Source organism: Sorex araneus, chromosome 6 (genome assembly GCF_027595985.1).
Source record: "Sorex araneus isolate mSorAra2 chromosome 6, mSorAra2.pri, whole genome shotgun sequence".
Classification (NCBI taxonomy): domain Eukaryota; kingdom Metazoa; phylum Chordata; class Mammalia; order Eulipotyphla; family Soricidae; genus Sorex; species Sorex araneus.
The window spans coordinates 6,080,260-6,098,856 of NC_073307.1; the positions used below are offsets into that span (position 1 = coordinate 6,080,260).

At 61.0% G+C, this 18,597-nt stretch overlaps 1 protein-coding gene across 2 annotated transcripts in view; it reads right to left on the reverse strand.

Moving 5' to 3' along the window:
• Window positions 1-2,849: 2,849 nt before the first annotated feature.
• The window catches only part of ELOVL6 (ELOVL fatty acid elongase 6), a 59,700-nt gene continuing 43,952 nt past the window's right edge, over window positions 2,850-18,597 (reverse strand). For both annotated transcript variants that reach the window (XM_055142515.1, XM_055142516.1), the window contains 3 exons: window positions 9,566-9,697; window positions 6,472-6,623; window positions 2,850-4,982 (listed from right to left, as the gene is read on the reverse strand). In XM_055142515.1, the coding sequence (XP_054998490.1) occupies window positions 4,558-4,982; window positions 6,472-6,623; window positions 9,566-9,697 (709 nt within the window). In that variant the 3' untranslated portion in view covers window positions 2,850-4,557. The remainder of the gene's footprint in view (window positions 4,983-6,471; window positions 6,624-9,565; window positions 9,698-18,597) is intronic.

Below are 18,597 nucleotides of genomic sequence, written 5' to 3' on the forward strand. Positions count from 1 at the left end.
GGGTGTCCTGGGCACTGTGGCCAAGCGTGGGATGTCCCTGCCAAGGCCAGAGGGGTCCTCAGTGTCCCCGGCTGTCCTCTCTGCACTGATCATCAGAGATGGAAGAAGCCAGAGACAGGGTCAGAGTTCTACTTCAAAAATTAGGACTTTAGAAAGACTTTAATAGGCAAGAAAAAAAAATATTTCTCCTGGTGTCGTCAAACAAGCACTTGAAAAGAGCGAATTCCAACAGGGCCGTCCCTGGCTCAGCCGGCAGCTTCCTGTCCCCACAGGCGGGCCAGCAGGGCCGTTTCTGCTCAAGGCTGCCGCTGGCGGCTTCCTGACTCCTGTCCGCTGAGTCTCAGGGCCACCAAGTGTTGGGGGAAATGTTGGCGACAGCCGGTCTACGGACACTTGGTCAGGCAGGCAGTGGGGCTCGAGGCTGGCCGGTGACGCTCCTCTGAGTCCCCAGCACTGCTGGGGCTGACGGTGTCCTCCTGGTCTGCATTCCAGTGAGGCGTGACGGACCGTACAACACCCGGCCGCAACGCCACACCTGGGGCCTCTCCAGGGCAGCTCAATTCCAGCCCAGTGCTTTGGTTTGGGTTTGGGGGCACATCTGGCAGTGCTGAGGGGGGTTGTGTGGTGGTACTGGGTCTTGCACCCGAGTCTCCTGTGCGTAGAGTCAGTGCTAACAGCCTGCTCTCTCCACCCTGCATCATGCCTTTATTATTATTTTATTTTGGGCCGCCAGTGGTGAGGCTCAGGGTTACTTCTGAATCTGCCTCAGCAATCGCTCCTGCCAGTGCTTGGGGGGCCCTGTGGGAGGCCAGGGGTCGAACCTGAGCTGGCTGTGTGCCAAGGTGAGCACCCCACCCACTCTCCCCAGCCCCTGCTTCATGCTTGTATTACTTTTGGCATTTTGGGTCACACCCGGTGATGCTCAGGGGTCCCTCCTGTCTCTGCACCCAGGAATTAATCCTGGCGGTGCTCGGGGGACCGTATAGGGTGCCGGGGATGGAACCCAGGTCGGTCCCCGCTGTGCTATCGCTCCGGCTCCAGCTTCATCCTTCCAAGCGGGATCGCTCAGGAGGACATCAGGCATGACCTCCCGCCCCTTCCTCAGCCCTGCCTCTGCGGAGGATGCGGGAGGAGCTGTCTGCAGTGCCCAGCACGGCCCTACAGAGCTCTGGGCACCGCCACGCGGCCGAGGCGGGCTGGGACAGGGCTCCTGGGAAGGAGCCTCACTCGCACTTGCTTAAGGGCCAGTTCTCGGCAGGAGGCTGCCGCCCGGCAGGCCGCACCCATGGGGCCCTGGCCTCAGGGGAGGTCCCAGAGCCAGAGCAGACAGTGACCCCCGCACCCCCACATCAAAGGCTGGGGTTGCAGCAGGAAACGTGCAGGGGCGGCCGCAGCTCCTGCTGCTGCTTCTCATGCCCACTGCCGAGACACCGACTCCCGTTCTCGGAACATGAGCAGCAGCTTCGGCTGTGCAGGTACCACTGCCGGGAGGCTGTTTGCTTGGATCAAGGCGAGAGGAGGCTGAGCACAGGATCCCCCCGTCCCCCGGGGACTGGGACTGAGACCAGACTTCTGCAACATTCCAGCACACTGTCAGACTCCAGCCTCTTCGGTCCTCTGAGGCCGCAGGTGAAACGCCTTCCCTAGGAGCTTCCTGTCCTTGAGCACCCCCCGTCTTAAGACGCGTCTCCATCTCGGCCTCGAGCCGCCCTAGCTCAGAAAGGCCGAGGAACAGAGCAGTCTCCGGCCCCCGAAACATGTGTTTGCGTTTCTACTTCCCCCTCATCTCCGTGGCTGGACTGCGGACAAGAGGGCTGGAGGCCGGGGGCTTGACCCTCTGTTGCTCTGAGCTGCCTTGGTGCCTGAAGAGCACTGATGGGCCGTGCGGACCCCGACCCACCACCCCAGCTCTGGGAACCAAGACTCTCACCGGGACGTGTTCCTCCCGACTCAGGCGTGGGTTGGCGTGCAGCCCTTGTGGATCAGATTATTGGCTCTGCTCACGTGAGGGCCACACCCCACACCCCGCAAGGCGGGGAGCGTCTCTGCCATGCTACGACTGAAACGCAGTGGGGGACTTTGGGCAGAATGAGACTTGATTGTAGTATAGAGTGGCACAGCTATAAATGATTTTTTTTTCCCCTGAACTGTTGGCTGACGGCAGGAGGGCCCTGGCGGGTGGGCACCTGGAAAGATCTAGGGCTCAGCCTGACAGACTCAAACAAAGATGTTGAAAATGTGGTACGGAACCTGTCGAACCAGAATTCCTGTGTTCTCTCCATGTGAAATGCTCGTTTCCCCTCCCATGATACATATCAGAAATGCCTTTAGTTGGAGTTAGCTAGAATTGTTTATTAGACATTGGACCTACAAACAAAGCTTCTAAACTATCTCACAAGTGGACACGGGCAGGAACCTGCACCCAGGCCAAAGTGCTTGGCAGCATCATTTAGCTTCTTTAAGGTCTTCACTCATTCCTTAGTCTCACTTGTGTGAGAGACAGTGATCCATCGATGGATTGCATAATTAAAATCAACCCGATGCGCTTCTAATTGGCCCTTCAATTACACTTGAATGATACTTGCTTTTATGCTCACCTCAACGATCCTGTTCATTGTCTTAAGAAGGAAAAGAAAAAGGTGTATTGCACTGTGTCATGTGTTTTCAAAGCTCAAAAATCACGTGATTGGTGCTCGAGACTCCACCGGCCCGAGGAGGCCTAACTTCCCAGCCCACAAGCGCCTCTGCCCTCGTGACACTCCCCAGCACCCCCTCCTCCCCCCGCACCCCTGCCGGCATCAATCACGACGTGCAGGGCACGAGCCTCGGCTTGGTGTTCAGGCCATCCACACAGAATGGAATACAGCTTTATTCTCTCAGGTTCCACACATGGACGAGATGCAGACAAAGCCTGTGTCATCTCCGGCAGAGAGGCCGAGCGGCCCTGTCTCATGAATGACAGCATCTGAGTAAAGCTAAAATAATATAAAAATAATTTTGAAAAAATCCCTTTTCTGTACACTTTCAAATAAAGCAAATAAGATTTTTTTTTTTTAAACAACAGTATCTTTTTTTCTTTTTTTCTGCTAATCAGAAAATAGGTTTCTATTCACTTGGGCTTTGAAGGTCAGCGTGCCCCATCCACGTGCGTCTGCGGCTATGCATGGATAATCTAGGCGGTGTCGTGAAGCCCCTACAACTTTTCACCTAGTTTGTCTAATCATTAAGCTACGAAACCAATTAGAATACTAGTATATCACATTGAACAACTTGACGTAATTACCTTTTTTTTTTGAAATACTAGGAACATTTACACATTTGGCTTGTAAAGGATTGAAATATCACATGTAATATTATCTAGCTTTTTCTTTTTTTCCTTAAAGAATATGGCTCTTAATAAATTTATCTGAGTTCTAGAGCAAAACAAAATCCCTTTTGAAGCGAGAAGATATGTCTTCTGATTTGGCCCAAAAAAGGAGAAGAAAAAAAAAAAAAAAGGAGGACGAGTGTTTTCTACTGTGGAGAATAGTCGAGGAAGGGGCCCTTTGTCGCCAATTGTCGCAACCCAACTCGCCAAGAGGCGTTTGTCGGAGTATCTCCACTTGGCCAGTAGAGGGCACTTCAGCACCCCTGCCCGCGGCGGGCGCAGGGGGCAGGAAACACAGTGTTCACCCCAGACCAGGAGGGCCCTGCGGGTTTCTTTTGAGATTCACAAAAATATAGAAAATATGGACTGTGCCACAGGCTTCCGCCGGGGGGGGGAGGGGGTGGGTCTGAGCACGTGGGGCCGGGTGGCCTCCCTGCCCGCCTGGACCCAGGCCTGGTCCGCGCTGACCCAGGGCCCGGGCCGCGCGTCCTTCCTTCCCGTGGCCCCGGGACACCGAGAGCGATGCTCACGGGGTGGGGGACGCTCGGGGGGACGGGGCCCACGTGGCCGTGAGAAGGCTTGCGTTCCGGTGAGAGCGTGATCCGTCTACACCTGCACCCTGTCCCCACTTCCGTGTCGCATCTTGGCTCCTGGCTCCGGTTTCGTGTCGAAGAGCATCAGAAAGGACTGTGTGTGTGTGCGCGTGTGCATGTCTGTGTGTGAGTGTGTGTGTGTGCGTGCGGGCGTCTGCGTGTGCGTATGTGCTCGCAGTTTTAAGTAAACTTCTTTGATCCTCAGAGAAATAGAACACTTAGTAAATACATTTTTTTTTCCTTTCTTTTCTTTCCATAGAGTGTTCCCGGCTGGGGGGGCCTTCCGGCTCTCTCCGCGTCTGCTCGCTCTGTTCTCTGGTGTCCTAGCGCTGGCGGAGAGGGCGGGGCCCGCGGGGCCGCAGTCTCTGGGGGCGGAGGTGGTCTCCACAGCGAGTCCTCACCCGGACAGGGTCATCAACTTACTGGGCTCAGCCAACCTACCCCCCCTCCCCGCCCCCGCCCCCGGCCCCGGCCGCCTGGGGTTCCGCGTCCACCCCCCGGGCTTCCGTGGTGGGTTCCGTGTGCCGTGTCTCTCGTGCCGGTCGTGTTTCGGGGTGACCCTGAGCTGCGGCGGCGGCCTCGGCGGGGGCCCCCCGCCTACTCCGCCTTGCGGGCCGCCTTCACCTTGCCGATGTAGGCCTCGAAGAAGAAGTGGCAGAAGAGCAGCAGGTAGCTGAGGTACATGAGCGAGGACCAGAAGACGTTCTGGAAGTGCGAGTGGCACTGGTCGCTCTGCATCCAGTGGAAGACCAGGTAGTTGACCACGCAGCCCACGAGCATCTGCAGGATCTGGGAGACCGTGATGAACATGGCGAACTTGCGGGACACGCGGAAGCCCGCGGCGCGCAGCGCGTAGTAGGAGTACATCACGGCGTGCACGCTGTAGTTCATGGTCATGAACCAGCCGCCGCCCGCCACCATGTCCTTGTAGGAGTACCAGGAGTACAGGAGCACAGTGATGTGGTGGTACCAGTGCAGGAAGATCAGCTTCTGCTTCCGCAGGACGATGAAGATGGTGTCGCCTGCAAGACAGGGGCGGCCGGACGCCGTGAGCCCCGCGGCCACGAGCCCGGGGCCCGCCCGGGGCCCGCCGCGTCCAGGCGGGGAGGGGAGGTCGCTGGGACCCGCACCCGGGGGCACACGGGCGGGGCTGGACGGGGAAAGCTAATGTCCAGCTGGTGGTGGGGGGAACCCAGGGCAACTCGGGGACCGTGTAGCTGACCTGGACACGCGGGTCTGGGACCAGGGGGACCGGCTTTCCGCTCGACCGCACCCCCGAGGGCGTGCCGCCCGGAGAGGGGCCGAGCAGCTGGCACAGAGCAGAGGGTGGTCCCTGGCCTCCAGGAGATGGGGACGCCCAGACCCCTCGTGGCTGGCGGCCATGGCAGGCCTGACCCTGGCCCCGCGTGAGCACTGACTCTGGCTGCGCTGGGCCGCGCCGGCTGGGGACAGACACCCCAGGCTGCAGGCCTCTCTCGGCCTTTGGCGGGTCTGCACAGTGGCGTGCGGAGGAACCTGCTGCCACCGGGGGGGGAGGGGGAGAGCCCCCTCCACGGCCGGGAAGCTGCTCTCCCTGGCACACCTGCCCGACCTCGGGGCTCGAGGGGGAAGAACCTCGTCCTCCTGCGACCCCGTCGGCCCCTGGGGACAGGTCCACAGGCCCGAGAGAGCCCGGGGAAGCAGCCCCGGGTGACTGTCCTGCCCGGCGAAGGGGCGTCCTCTACGCCACCAACGCCCCGTAACCCAGGGTGTGACCTCACCCGCCCGCCCGCCACAGGAGACGCGCCGAGGGCCGGCGGGCTCTGCACGGGGAACCCAGGCCTGACCTGGGCACACACGGGCCTCAGGTACAGCCCAGCATCCCTCCCCCGATAGTATGAAGCTTAAAAACTCATCAGGAAAATATATCCGGCAAAACAGACTCCGCCCCTATAAATGAAAGAAATTAAAAAAAAAAAACAAACACCTCATAATTGTGCAACTTGCAGGTAAGTTTTGCACCGATCCCAGTGTAACCAAGAGCCTCCCAGGCCTGCTTCGAAACATTTGTGTCAGTGGGGCTGGAGCGGCAGCACAGCGGGGAGGGCGCTTGCCTTGCATGTGGCCAACCTGGGTTAGACCCCCGGCAACCCATCTGGTCCGCCAGGAGTGACCCCTGAGCATCGCTGGGTGTAACCCAGGAAGCACAGAAAAAAAAATATTCATTTTAGGAGTTTCTCTGCAGATGATGTGGCCGCAGCACGCCCGCCTGGCATGGCAGGGCTCCGCGCCAGGGAACCCGGACACCAGCACTGGGGCCGCGTCTCCACAGGGCAGAGGGAAGGCGGGCTCCTCGCCCCCCAGCCCCAAGGCTCAAGGGTGGGCTGTGAGCACAGGCCGTACCGGGAATGGTTCTTAGCAGGAAGACCCCGGGAAAGGGGCACAGTCGGGGCCGACACTCGCCTCCGCTTGCAGGGCCATGGGTGGGGGTCGCGGGGGAGAGAGGGTGGGCGCGGCCGGGGGCTTACTCACCGAGCTCGGGCGCCTTGCTCAGCACGAAGGCGTACGCCCAGAACTTGCTGACGGGCCCGTAGTAGAAGCTCTGGTCGCACACGGACTGCTTCAGGCCTTTGGTCATCAGGATGTAGAGCATGTAGGCACCAGTTCGAAGAGCACCGAAGATGCTGCGCGCCCAGAGGAGAGAGGAGAGAGCGTCAGGGCGGGCGGGCGCCCGCGGAGCCGAGAAGGGCTGCTCCCAGGGCCGAGCTACCAGGAAAATAAGCGGCCCGAGGGGCGGCGTCTCCGCACAGCTGGGGGCGTCCCCAGGCTTCTCCCGCAGGCCTGGCGGGCTGCGGCTAACCCTGGCCCCCCTGAGTGCCCTGAAGATGCCCCCATGACTCTGACGAGGGGGACGTTCACCTTGGGGCTGGACTGGCCGAGCAGGATGACCAGTGTGCCCCTGCCAAGGCGACTGTGCCCCTCTTAGTGACCCAGCAGGCTTCAGTCGCCCCCACCCCGGCCCCCCACATCCCGCCACCATCAAGGGACAGGCCGTCCCCGCAAGGTGCTGGACTGCGAAGGCGTCTGCCCGGGGCCCAGACACACACAGAGCTCCCGGCCTGCGCTGACCTTTGGGGCCCAGTGAACGCCTGGTGGCCGCCCCCTTCGGGTCCCTGAGCCCCGCCAGGAGGGAGCCCCGAGTGCAGAGCCGGGAGGAAGCCCGGAGCACCCTGGGCCTGGCCCCAGGCAAGGACGGACAGATGACTCCTGCGTCCCGGAGACGGGGGTGAGCAGAGCAGGGGGCCGGCGAGACGGGGGCTGCCGTGTCGGGAAGTCAGACGGTTCGGCCATGTTTGAAACTGCCCTTTTCAGAGCAGGAGCCCCATCTTCCCCCCCTCTCTCCTGCCTCACAGCAGCGCTCCGGACCCTCCCGCCTTGGCCGCCAGCTCCTCTCCCGAGTGCCCCCCGGAGCTCGCTCTGCAGACCCCCACCCCTGCTTCTAAACTGCCCATTTCTCAGCAGGGAACACAGAGGCCACCCTGTCCGCCACTGTGCCACAGGCATGGCAATGAGAGCCAAACGCCTCGCTGTGTCACATCTCGAAGTAAGTGCAGGGCGCACACCCAGCCCTAACCCTAAGCCCCAGGGCGGCCGGGCCAGCACGGCAGGAAAGGACTCCCAAAGGGGACCCGCCTCTCATGGTGCCCCGCGCCCAAGAACCGCTGGTCTCAGGGTAGAAACGGGCCCGCCAGAGATGCAGCTAAAGCAGCGGGGGTGGTTGGGGGATGTAGGGGAGGGGGAGGGGAGCGAAGGTGCAGTTGTCTGGAGTCTGGGTGGGATCGTGCAGAAGAAAGCTCAGTGCCCCCCCTAAAGGGCAGCGGGGGCCGGCATCTCCGTCTGGGGACTGGCCACAGCCTCCTGGCTGACCACCCCCGCCCAGTCTCTCCTGGTCCTGGGCTGCTCCCTTCTGTGTCGTCTCCAGTAAGCTACAACCTAGCCAGGACGCCCGGCACCAGCTGGTGCGCCTGGACGATGCGATCGAGCGAGCTCACAGCGAGCTCGGTCTGGAGACCCCGCTAAGCGCAGGGCTTGGCTTCTGACGCTGCTCAGACCCTGCGTGCTGGTCTCTCAGATGCCTCCGTGAGGGGCGCCCAGCGATTCCTAACTCAGTCTTGGTTCAAAATAACCCTATCAAGTACTCCGGGAGTTGCCAGATCTTAAATTAGCAGGCATCTCCGCAAGAATGCTCCTTACTTTGCTCACCAAGTTTCAGAAAAGCTACAGTGTTCCAGCTACGTACAATTCAGCACCAGGATACAAAGTGTCACATGCCAACAGTTTCAAGTTGTTAAAGGCTGTGATGAGGGCCAGAGTGACAGTAAGGCGGGGAGGGCACTGGACTTCTATCCCTGACGTCCCATATGTTCTCCGATACACCGCCAGGAATAATTCCTGAGTGCAGAGCCAGGAGTAACCCCTGTGCACTGCCGGGTGCGACCCAAAAATAAATAAATAAATAAATGAAAACTTATGAAACCCGAACATTTAAAAATAGGGGAACTATTACTGATTTAGGTGAGTTGATACTGTGGTCAGTTAAAAAAAAAAAAGGTTATTTGGGGGGTCGGGGTGTGCACTGGCAGAAGGAAGGGGACACTGGTGAAAGAATCCGTGTTGAAACATGGAGTGCCCGAAACCCAGTCGTGAATAACTGTGTCACTTCATGGTGACTTCATAAAGGTTATTTCAGAAATACGTTAGTTGATACTATTTCCAAGTAATCTGAAAAGGGACGTGAGTAGAGAGATGCAATGAGATTAACGCAGGGTTAATGATCATTTAAATAAGGCTCATGGGGCCCTGGCCATCAAAAACAAAGCTGACCACAAAGCTCAGGACTCAGGATATGGGAAAATCTGCGAACCGCCGCAAGGTGTCAGAGGACCCGGGTGTGTGCACTCGTCCCACTGCCTGGCTCTGAAGCCCTCTCAGACAGGGCACAGCCTTCTGAGAGGCTGAAACACGGATCCCGAGTCCCGGGGTGCTGCAGCGAGACCAGCAGGACAAAGACGGAGCAAACGGACACTCCAGGCTCAGGAAGTCGCCCAAACCCAACCCTGACCCGGGCGGCCAAGCCGTGCGTGAACCCCCTCCCACAGCCTGCTCACCCTAAATGAGCCATAAGGGGGTGCCAGGGCTTTCCAGCACGCCTTGAAGCCCCCGCGGGGGTCCCCTTAGTGCATGCCATCAAGAGACGCACGTGCTCTGGACACGGGGCACCGCGGTGGGGTCTGTGTCACAGACACACGGGCAGCCCCGGCAGCGGTGTGGATGCCAGCTGCGTGCTCGCCAGACGACACCAGGGACACTCCTGGCAGGTGTGGTCGGGCAGGCGGCCCCGTGGGGACCAGGTGCGAGTCTGCAGCGTGGAGGGGGAGGGGAGCTTCACCCGCATCCGGACAGGAAAGGACACAGCGTGGGGGTGACCGGGCTGATGGCTGCAGGGAACGCTGTCCCTCTCCACAGGGCTTTCTGTCCCCGAGAAACTCCATCATAAGGGAAAAAGGGGATTAAACTACGACCCTTAACTTCCGCTTTCCGCCGAGGGCGGGTCCCGCAGACCTACCTGAAGACCGCGAGGCTGAGTGACCAGAGGACCAAGGGCTTCCTCAGCTCAAACTTGTCCCGCTTGTTCATCAGGTGCCGACCGCCGAAGATGCAGGCAGCGTACAGGGCGGAAAACAGGAACGATTTCTTCCTAGGAACCACAAACGAGACGGGGTCAGGCAAACACCCGCAAGCAGCCGCTCTTTGGGTTGTTTCATGTTTGTGCTGCTGTTCTGTTTTCTGCTCACTGCGGGGGTGCCGGGGACGGTCCTCGGGGGCAGCCCCACCCGCAGAACGATCACTGGACCCCGAGCATCACTATTCAGTTTCCGCAGCGAGACCAGTTCCCTCTCGGGAAACGCTAAGAACAACAGAGGGGGCCTGAGAGACAGCACAGCGGGGAGGTCGTTTGCCCTGCATGCGCTGACCCGGGTTCGATCCCTGGCATCCCATATGGTCCCCTGAGCACCGCCAGGAGTAATTCCTCGGCTGGGGGCCCGGGATCTCGGGGCCGGGCCTTGGGCACCGGGACATAGCCACCGAGCATCCAGACTAACAGGAGGGGCCCAGGGCAGGGCAGGGGCAGAGCGAGCACATGCCCTGCGTGCGGCGGCCCAGGGTCACGTCCCTGAGCACAGCTGGGTGTGGCCCCCACACAAAACCAAGTTAGCCAAAGGGGGACGGGGGTCTTCCTCTCCTTCCCGCTCCACCCATTCCCTTCAGGTTTAGGGGGACTAGGCTGAACACGCATGAGCAATAAGAGAACGTAAAACAGAATCAATGAAACAGAACCACCGACATCACTGCCCCCCACGCCCCCCGCCAAAGGCCAACAGTGCTGATGAAGCTGAAAGAGCAAAATCAAACCCCTGTTTTAAAGACACGGACACCAAGGGTGCTGGACACCCGGGCATACAACGTCTCTCTTAGAATTCCAAACCCCACCCGCCTGACAAGGACCGAGAAAAGCGCCAACTGGGCAGCCGCTTGGGCAGGCCCCGGCACGCCGGCCAGCCTGGTGGCCGATAGGGGTCGTCTCGCTCACGCGGGTGGCAGAGACTTCCCGAGATGCACGTGGCCCACTTGGTGGGCGCCGACCCGGCCGTCGGGACCGAGGGCCACTGCACTGGCGCTGGCGAACTCTCCTCGTGGACACCCAGACCTGGCACGCGCCAATGACCAGACAGCGGCTATGAGCGACCAGTTGCGACCTCCCGGCTGAGAGTTAATAACTGAGAGCAAAATACTCAGGAGAACAGCAGGGCCTGGAGGGAGAGCGCAGCGGGGAGGGCGCCCATCCTGCACGGAGCGGAGCGGGGTGGCCCCGAGACCTCCAGGAGGGACGACCCTGAGCAGAGCCCGGGACAGCCCCCAAGTCCAGAAACAGAAAGGAAAGCAAAACCATTCTTCCTCCTGAAGGAAAGACGCGGACGTCCAAGGGACGGCCACCCCGAACCGCGAGACTGGCGGAGAGAAGCGCCACGCGGTCAGGCCGCACCTCCGAAGGGCCTCTGGGTGGGCAACGGCTGGGCCTGCCGCGGCGTGAGCAAACTAATTATATCCACCCTTGAGAATTTAGTCCCTGCGATTATTTATCAGCCCTTATCATTCGCTCTCAGTTAGACGTGGGTTAGGGCCATATTCCCTACAGTCACTAAGTAAGAGCAGGCTTCTCAAAGGCCTTCCTTGTCATTCCAGGGGGAAATAACGTCTGGCTGAGGGACGAAGGCCAATCCCTGCCGGGCGGGGAGAGAGTGCAGGGGGGAGGGCATTTGCCTTGCACACGCTGTCCCGGGTTAGATTCCCCAGCACCCCATACTCGAGCTCGCCAGGACTGATTCCCAAGCGCAGAGCCAGGAGTAACCCCTGAGCATCTCCAGGTGTGACCCCCAAGCAAGCAACATCGACCACAACAAACTCATCCCCCCTCGCTTCTACCTTCTGTAGTTCCAGGATGGGAATTGGTCCTGATGCTGTGTGAGCTTTGGGGAATGTTCCCCTTGTCCCTTTCCTAAGTATTTCTTTACACGCCTCGGACCAAGCGGATCAGGACGAATGCTCGTAGGGGCCGTCAGTGCAGGCTCGCCGGCTACTGCCAGGAGCTCAGTCGGCGGAGCTCTCGGCCCGTGCTCAGAAGCGGGACCAGGAGGAGCGAGGCTGGGGACAGTGGTGGCCCCAGTCAGGCTCCTCAGTACTTCGGGGCGGCGCCTAGACGGTCACAGGGGACAGAAACCGAGAGTGTCCGTGCCGCGCTACCCTGGCGGCTGCCCTGGGGTGGGCAGGCCCCGGTGCGCGGGGACAGCTGCGACTCCTCTGCGGCAGGGAGTCCTCTCTGACGCACGGACTCCTTGCCTCTTCCACTGAATCATCAAAACCGATCTTTTGGTTGATGACTTCTTCATTTCGCGTAGAAGAAAAGATTTTTTCTCCAGCCTACTGGGCAATTTTTGTGGATGAAAACTGCCTTTGCGTTCTGGCCTCTCCCTGACAAAGATTCTATTATAGTCGCGATGAATAATGGCTCCCTGCTAGCCCACTTACAACTTAATGTGGATAGATGGCGGCCCTGGCGCGGCAGCGATAATGCAGTAATACTTTACGTCCCGGCAGGCCTCCGTGGCTGGGGATTATGGTAACATTGTTTTATTACCAGATAACTAGCAATTTCCAGATGGCCTGGGCTCTTCCTGCTTAATAAATCTTAAGCATCCGTCACAGAGCAGACGCCTCAACTGGAGGTCGCCAGTACGGCTGAGGGTGGGGATCCCGCAGCTCCAATGACAGGGCAGCCAGGCCAAGCAGAAGACCACCCAGATGAGATCCTGGTCTGGTCGGAGCTGGCGTGCTTGCCGTTCTTCTCCTCTCTTCCTTTCCCGCCAGCGTGAACGACAGAACCCAGACCCATACGCATCCGCCCTAGAGATCTGCATCTCCCCAGCACTCCCCCTGTTCCACACGCTTCCCGGGAGACGGCTGCTCCGGCCTTGCCCGGCCGGCTACTCACGGCTTGCGCGTCTCAGAGAGCGCACATCCACCCAAACGCACCGACCCCGGAGCCAGTGCTCGGCTGGCCTCTCCTGGTGCTCTCAAGGCGTGCGCCGGCCGGCGGTACCGGAGCCCGAGTGTATTCGAGGCTGGAGCCACGTCCGTGCAGGCGGCGCGGCCCCCGGGCCTGCTGACACCGCCCAGGCAGTTGGCCCCCGCACGGCTCCCAGGCCTCGAATCCGTCCGGGCTGCGGTTCATCAGGGCTTTTGTCGCTTCTGAATAAGGCACAAGAGCTGCTGAAGAAGGTCACAGCCGGGGTACGGGGAAGGGGCTCGCCCGGCCCGTGGCTATCTGCGTGTGCCCGGGAAGAAAGCTGGTGTTCTGAAGGAGGAACGAAAATGCTCGCTGGTGGCAAAACAGCTTTCAGATTTTCCCTTTTTAGTTCAGATGCTGATTCAGTTTGAAAACAACAAAAGGATCGGAAAGGAACGCAAAGCCGCTTGCGGGCCAAGACCGGAAGGAAGCAGCAGCTGTCTCCACGATTTCACGCGACTCCGAGCGCTTTCCCCAGAGGAATCCTTACGCCGGGCCCCTGGGGCGCTCGCCGGGGATTCCGCCTGTCCTTGAGACAAGATCCCGAGACGCCACAGGTGCTCTTCCACGGCAAGAATAAAGGGGAGGTTCAGCGAGAGAGAGAGAGTGAGAGAGAGAGAGAGAGAGAGAGAGAGAGAGAGAGAGAGAGAGAGAGAGAAGAGGACGGGGGGAGAGAGAGAGGGAGAGAGAAAGGATGAGAGGGGGAGAAAGAACAGAGAAAGAGAGGGAGAGAGGGAGAGAGGGGAGAGAGTGCCTTGCCAGGCTGGAGGGAGGGAAACTGGGGACCCTGGCGTGGGGAGGGCGCACTGGTGGAGGGACGGGTGCTGGAACATTCTGTGCCTGAAACCCGACCATGAATGAAGCTTTGTAAGGGTCTATCTCACGGTGATTCAATAAGAAGAAGAATGGGAGGCCCCGAGCAACAGGAAGTGGCTGGGGCACTTGCCTTACACACAGCCTGCCCAGATTCCATCCCTGGCACCCCACAGGGTCCCCCAGCCCTGCCAGGAGTGATCCCCGGGAGCAGAGTCAGAGGTGAGAGCCCTGAGCAGGCGAGTGTGGCCTCCAAACTGCAAATAAACACAGATAGAGGGAAACTTCCGGCAGATTTTCTCCATGAGTAAATCGTGACAAAGGCTGATCTGTGACTAATGGAAAGTCTCTGTCCCTAAGGTGTCCAGAGTGAGAGAGGCAAGAAAAGGATGTTCTTCTAGCCCGCGGTGGCTGACCCCGGAAGCCAGACACTGAGCTGAGCTCCTGGCAGCTGCAGACACCTCGGATCACAGATTCTCCCTTATTTTTAGGAGAGGTGAGAAAAACCCGCCTTTCGTGCTTCTGCGTCTCTACTGCTGAGGCCAAGTGGAGTCACATTCGGTACAGTGGCTCCAGCCCGCACCCCCTTTCCTGGCCGCTTCCACCTTACAGCGGGATCTTGGGCTGAAAATACGTCCCCGAAGTTAACAGCACTATCCCCTCCCCCCCCAACCCACAAGCCCAGCGTGGGCCAAGGTCATCGTTCCTGACGGAAGCACTCACGAGGCAGCAGACGGCTGTCACACTCCTCTGCCTCCACAGCTCAAGTGCCACTGGATGAGAAAATAATAAATCCTGGGCCAGGGCGATAGCACAGCGGGGAGGGCATTTGCCTTGCGCGTGGCTGACCCGGGTTCAATCCCCGGCATCCAATACGGTCCCCAAGGCACCATCAGGAGTGATTCCTGAGTGCAGAGCCAGGAGTGACCCCTGAGCATCGCTGAGTGTGACCCAAAAAGCAAAAAATAAATAAATAAATAAAAAGTCCCTAATGACTGACTTTGAACTGGGGATTGGGGGTGGCAGGAAAGAAAGAGGGGGAGCGCTCCTAAGAGAGAGGGAAGATTCTCTCTCGGAACCCCGCACTGGGGTAGCTGAAGGCTCTGGTCCCTTCCCACGCGCACGGACACACGAACACTCACTCCCCTGCTCAGAGCACAGTCGGCTTAGTGACAGCATCAAACTGCCGCAGAGATGACGTTTGCCCCGGTGTTCTGGACAGTCGGAGAGTCCATGTGAATTTTAACGGTCAAGTGTTGTGTTTCTGGCAAGCGCGCGGATACAGCTTTTGCCTCAGAGGATAGGGGGTTTCGGGAAATGGGCACCTGCCCGGTTTGGGAATCCAGAGTTTGGGGGCATCCTAACACAGAGAGTCAAGGCCAAGTCTCTGCTGGAGCGAGTCCCTTATCTCCCCGGGAAAGCGTCCAGCTTGTCCAGCTTGTCCAGCGCCCACAACATTCGCCTCAAGGGAGCCGCTGCGGTGTCTGTCAGACAGCCGCCACGTGTGTTCTCTGTCTGTCCGGGGAACCGCGCTATGCTGGGGCTCTGCAACCACCACATCCGTGACTGAGGGTGGGCGCGGTCAAGCCCACGACCCTGGGCTCTTCCAGAAGGACAGTGAGACCTCGCAGGAGAGGCCGCGGGCAGAGGACAATCCCGACCGCGGTGGTGTCACGAGCTGGGCCGTCTCGCCGCGCTGACCCCCGCGGAGAAGCGCCCTTTGTTCCGGGAGACAGGCGCCGTCATCTGAACGGCCCGGGAAGAAACGCTCTCTTGTTCTGACTTACAGCCAGAGCACGGAGACCAGAGGGTCCCGTCACCAGGTTCTCCGGAGCCCCCCCGCCTAACGTCCTCACAAGTGACTCTCCGAGCGCAAGGGAGACGCAAGGGACCCCTCGCCCCACAGGGCAGCTTCTTGGGCTCAAAGCTGCGCGATGCAATTATTACCGTGGATCAAAAGCAAAAGCTTAAAGGGAAAAAGAATCCTGGGTCTGCGGGCGTGGCTTGCCGTGGGTGGGCCTGAGACTTAACCTCAGCACCGCAGAGTTCCCGGGCAGTGTTGGGTGCAAGCTCTGAGCACTGTGCTAAGAGTCTTGTCCCTGTAAACATGGACAGACAAGACAAGGGGGGGGTGGTGATCTCATAGTTCACTCAAAAAATGTCTCAATTCTAGGAGAGCGCTCCAGGCGGGGAGCACATGCCTGGCCCGTGAGACCCCGAGTCTGGCCCCGGCACTGAGCACTACTTGGGAGTCCCCCTGACCTCATTTCTTAGATATGAAAATGGAAGAGGGAAAATCAGAAACCTGGTCTTTCCTCCCAGAGAGGCGCAGGCCGTGTGCAGAGAAGCCCGCGGGCCGCAGAGCAGAGGCCAGAGACGCTACAGAGAGCCTGTGATCACGACGGGACGAAAGCGGGACTTGGGGTCCGAGATCGGGGCCAATTGTGGCCGAGAATCCCCCCGGATTCAAATCAGCATCTGACAGCTGGCGCGAGACGCCAGCACAGACGTACCCCGACCCGCGCGCCGGGGGCCGCCTTCTGAGGGCTCCCGGGGGCAGTCGCGGCCTCCGACGGCGGCGAAGACGTTGAAGACACAAGCCAGCTTCTGCGCGAGCCCTCGGGCGGCATCACCCACCGTGCCACGAGCTCCCCCCGGACAGAGGCGCTGGGAGTGGCAGCTGTCCCCAAACGCTCTCTCTGGGCGGGGCGGGAAGGGCTCCGAAGAGAATGCCACTGTCGGCTTTTCTTGGCTGCGACAGTCGGGCCCCCAGGAGCCGTGGAGGTGGAGGGGGCCTCAGGGAGGGGGATGGTAGGCGTCGGGGGGAGGGGGAGGCACCTCGGGCCCCCGAGGACGCGCTCCTTCCCTCTGCTCTTGAACACGACGACGCGTGTGCCCGCTCGACTCCCTCCTTCAAACTCACGCTCAGTTTGCTCCTTCGAACCCTGAATGCGCGAGTGGGCTCGGAGGCGCCTACACAGGACTGGGGGCCATGCTCGGGTTCCAGCTCGGTGGGCTGAGCCCTGGCGGGTGCTGGGAGCCAGAGGCCCAGGGCTCCTCCCGGAAGCTCCCGGAGACAGTCTATTTCCGGCCTCTCCGTCACCGGGGGCAGGGCGTCCCGCACCCACCGCAGACACACCGAGAACCCTCAGTACCTTCTCCAAGCCAGCCCACAGGAGCCCCCCAACCATGCCCCGACCTGCTGCCGCCCCCCTGGACGGTTCCTGACATGGGGCGGGGGGCGGGGCAGACCACCCACTCCGGGACCCGTCGCGCATTGCTCTGTTAGCGGCTGCCCGGCACGCTCAGCGGGCCTCCGGGCTCTGCACTCGGGAACAGACGCCTGCGGGTGTCCCGGGGACCATCTGGGATGCTGGGGACCAAACCTGGGTGGGTGGCGTGGCGAGGCACTCGCCCACCCCGGCCCGTCACACCCGTGCCCCCTCGGAGCCTCTTCCTGAGCTCTTCGGCTGCTGATCCCATCTGGTTCCAGAGACCAGCCCGCAGGGAAGGGGCTCCCACGTCAAGGACCCACTGCCAGCGAGATTAGAGTGGGCCCAGCCCACATTCCAGAATAATCTCATCTCAGATTCTTTCATCTAATCGGCCCTGCAAGACCTTTCTCTTCCCCTGAGGTTCCTTTTCCCTTGCCGCACACTCGCAAAGCCCGGGAACTAAGCAAGACCCAGACAGCCCGGGAAACAGTGCTCCCTTGACCACACAGACCACGCTGTAGTGCTCAGCTCTGCCTCAGGGCACCCAGCGGGGACACGGTGCGGGGGGATGCCGGCGGGGACCCTGCAGCCCCAGGCCCAGAGTCACATGGCTGGCTGGGTGCTGCGGCCGATGGGCAGGGGGACGCCACCTCAACACTGCTGCTCAGGGCTGGAGCTATGATAGCACAGCGGGGAGGGCGTTTGCCTTGCACGCAGCTGACATGGGTTCAAATCCCAGCATCCCATGTGGTTCCCTGAGCACCGCCAGGAGCCCAGAGGCTCCGAGCAGAGCGCCAGCTATTCCTGCCACCTGCCAGGCAGCCGCGGGCAGGAGGCCAGTCCACAGCGGCCGGAGCTGCCCCACGGGGCGAGGCTGTCGGGCCGGGCCGGCAGGTGCTAGCGCGTGCAAATCCCGGTCTCTTGCCCAACCGCCCCGAGTCACGGGAGCGCAGCCCCGCGATGCTGGGCCTTGCCGAGAGCGTCTCTGACTGGGGGCAGGAACAGCGGCTGCCGCGGGAGGCTCGAGCAGGCCGGGCGGGAGAAGGAACCGAGTCCCCCGGCGTGGCGCCGCTCCCCTGCCCTCTCTGGGCCTGGCCCGGGCGGGAGGCGCCAATGCGGCTGCTGATTGTGGCCGGGGCCGGACGGGTTGAGCAGGAAGCCGGTCCCTCCTGGGGTGTGCGCCGTTGGCCTCCCGGGGAATCAGGGCTGACCCCGCCGGCTCGGGAGGGCCGTATCTCCCATCTGACATTCCTGTTGCTTCCCGGCCCCGCCGCCCACCCCGCCGTCAGCCGCAGATTCAGAGCCTGGAGAAAAAAAAGAAATATGCAGGGGCCAGGCAGGAGGGGTGATGGGGCGGAGGGGTGGGGGGGGATGCACAGCGCTTCCTGGGAGCACCCCAAGCCGGCCGGGACGGAAGCTGGGCCTGGCAGGGGCTCTGCGGGGCGTCGGCAGGTGTCTGCCCGTCCCTCTCCCCCCACCCCACGCCCAGGGCGGCTGACCCCGGGCCTGTGACAGGCCGAGGTGCCCACGCGTGCGCCCCCTTGGGAAACACCCACAGGCAGCCCGGCTGCACGCTGCCCTCCTGCCTCCTCTCCGTCAGGCCTGAGTCAGGCCACCTGGGTGGGGAGGGGCCAGGACTCCTGACCTGGCTGCGTCCCCAGAGAGCTCAGCTCTGGGAGGGCCCGACAGGCACCTCGTCAAGATGCCCCCCGCAGCGACCCCCTTCCTAGTTCCGCTCGAGAGCGCTCGGGCGGGGTTCAGCCCCAGGCCCTGGAGCCCCTCCCCCACACTCCCGGGCAGGGCCCTGAAACACTAAGGCCGGTGGGGGGACACACTCATCCATCCCCGGGCCCGGCTGGCCGGCCCCGAGTGTCCACGCTGGGCCACTCCCGACAAGAGCGTGCTTCCCTTTCTGGCCGAGGAACAGAAGCTTTTATTACTTCA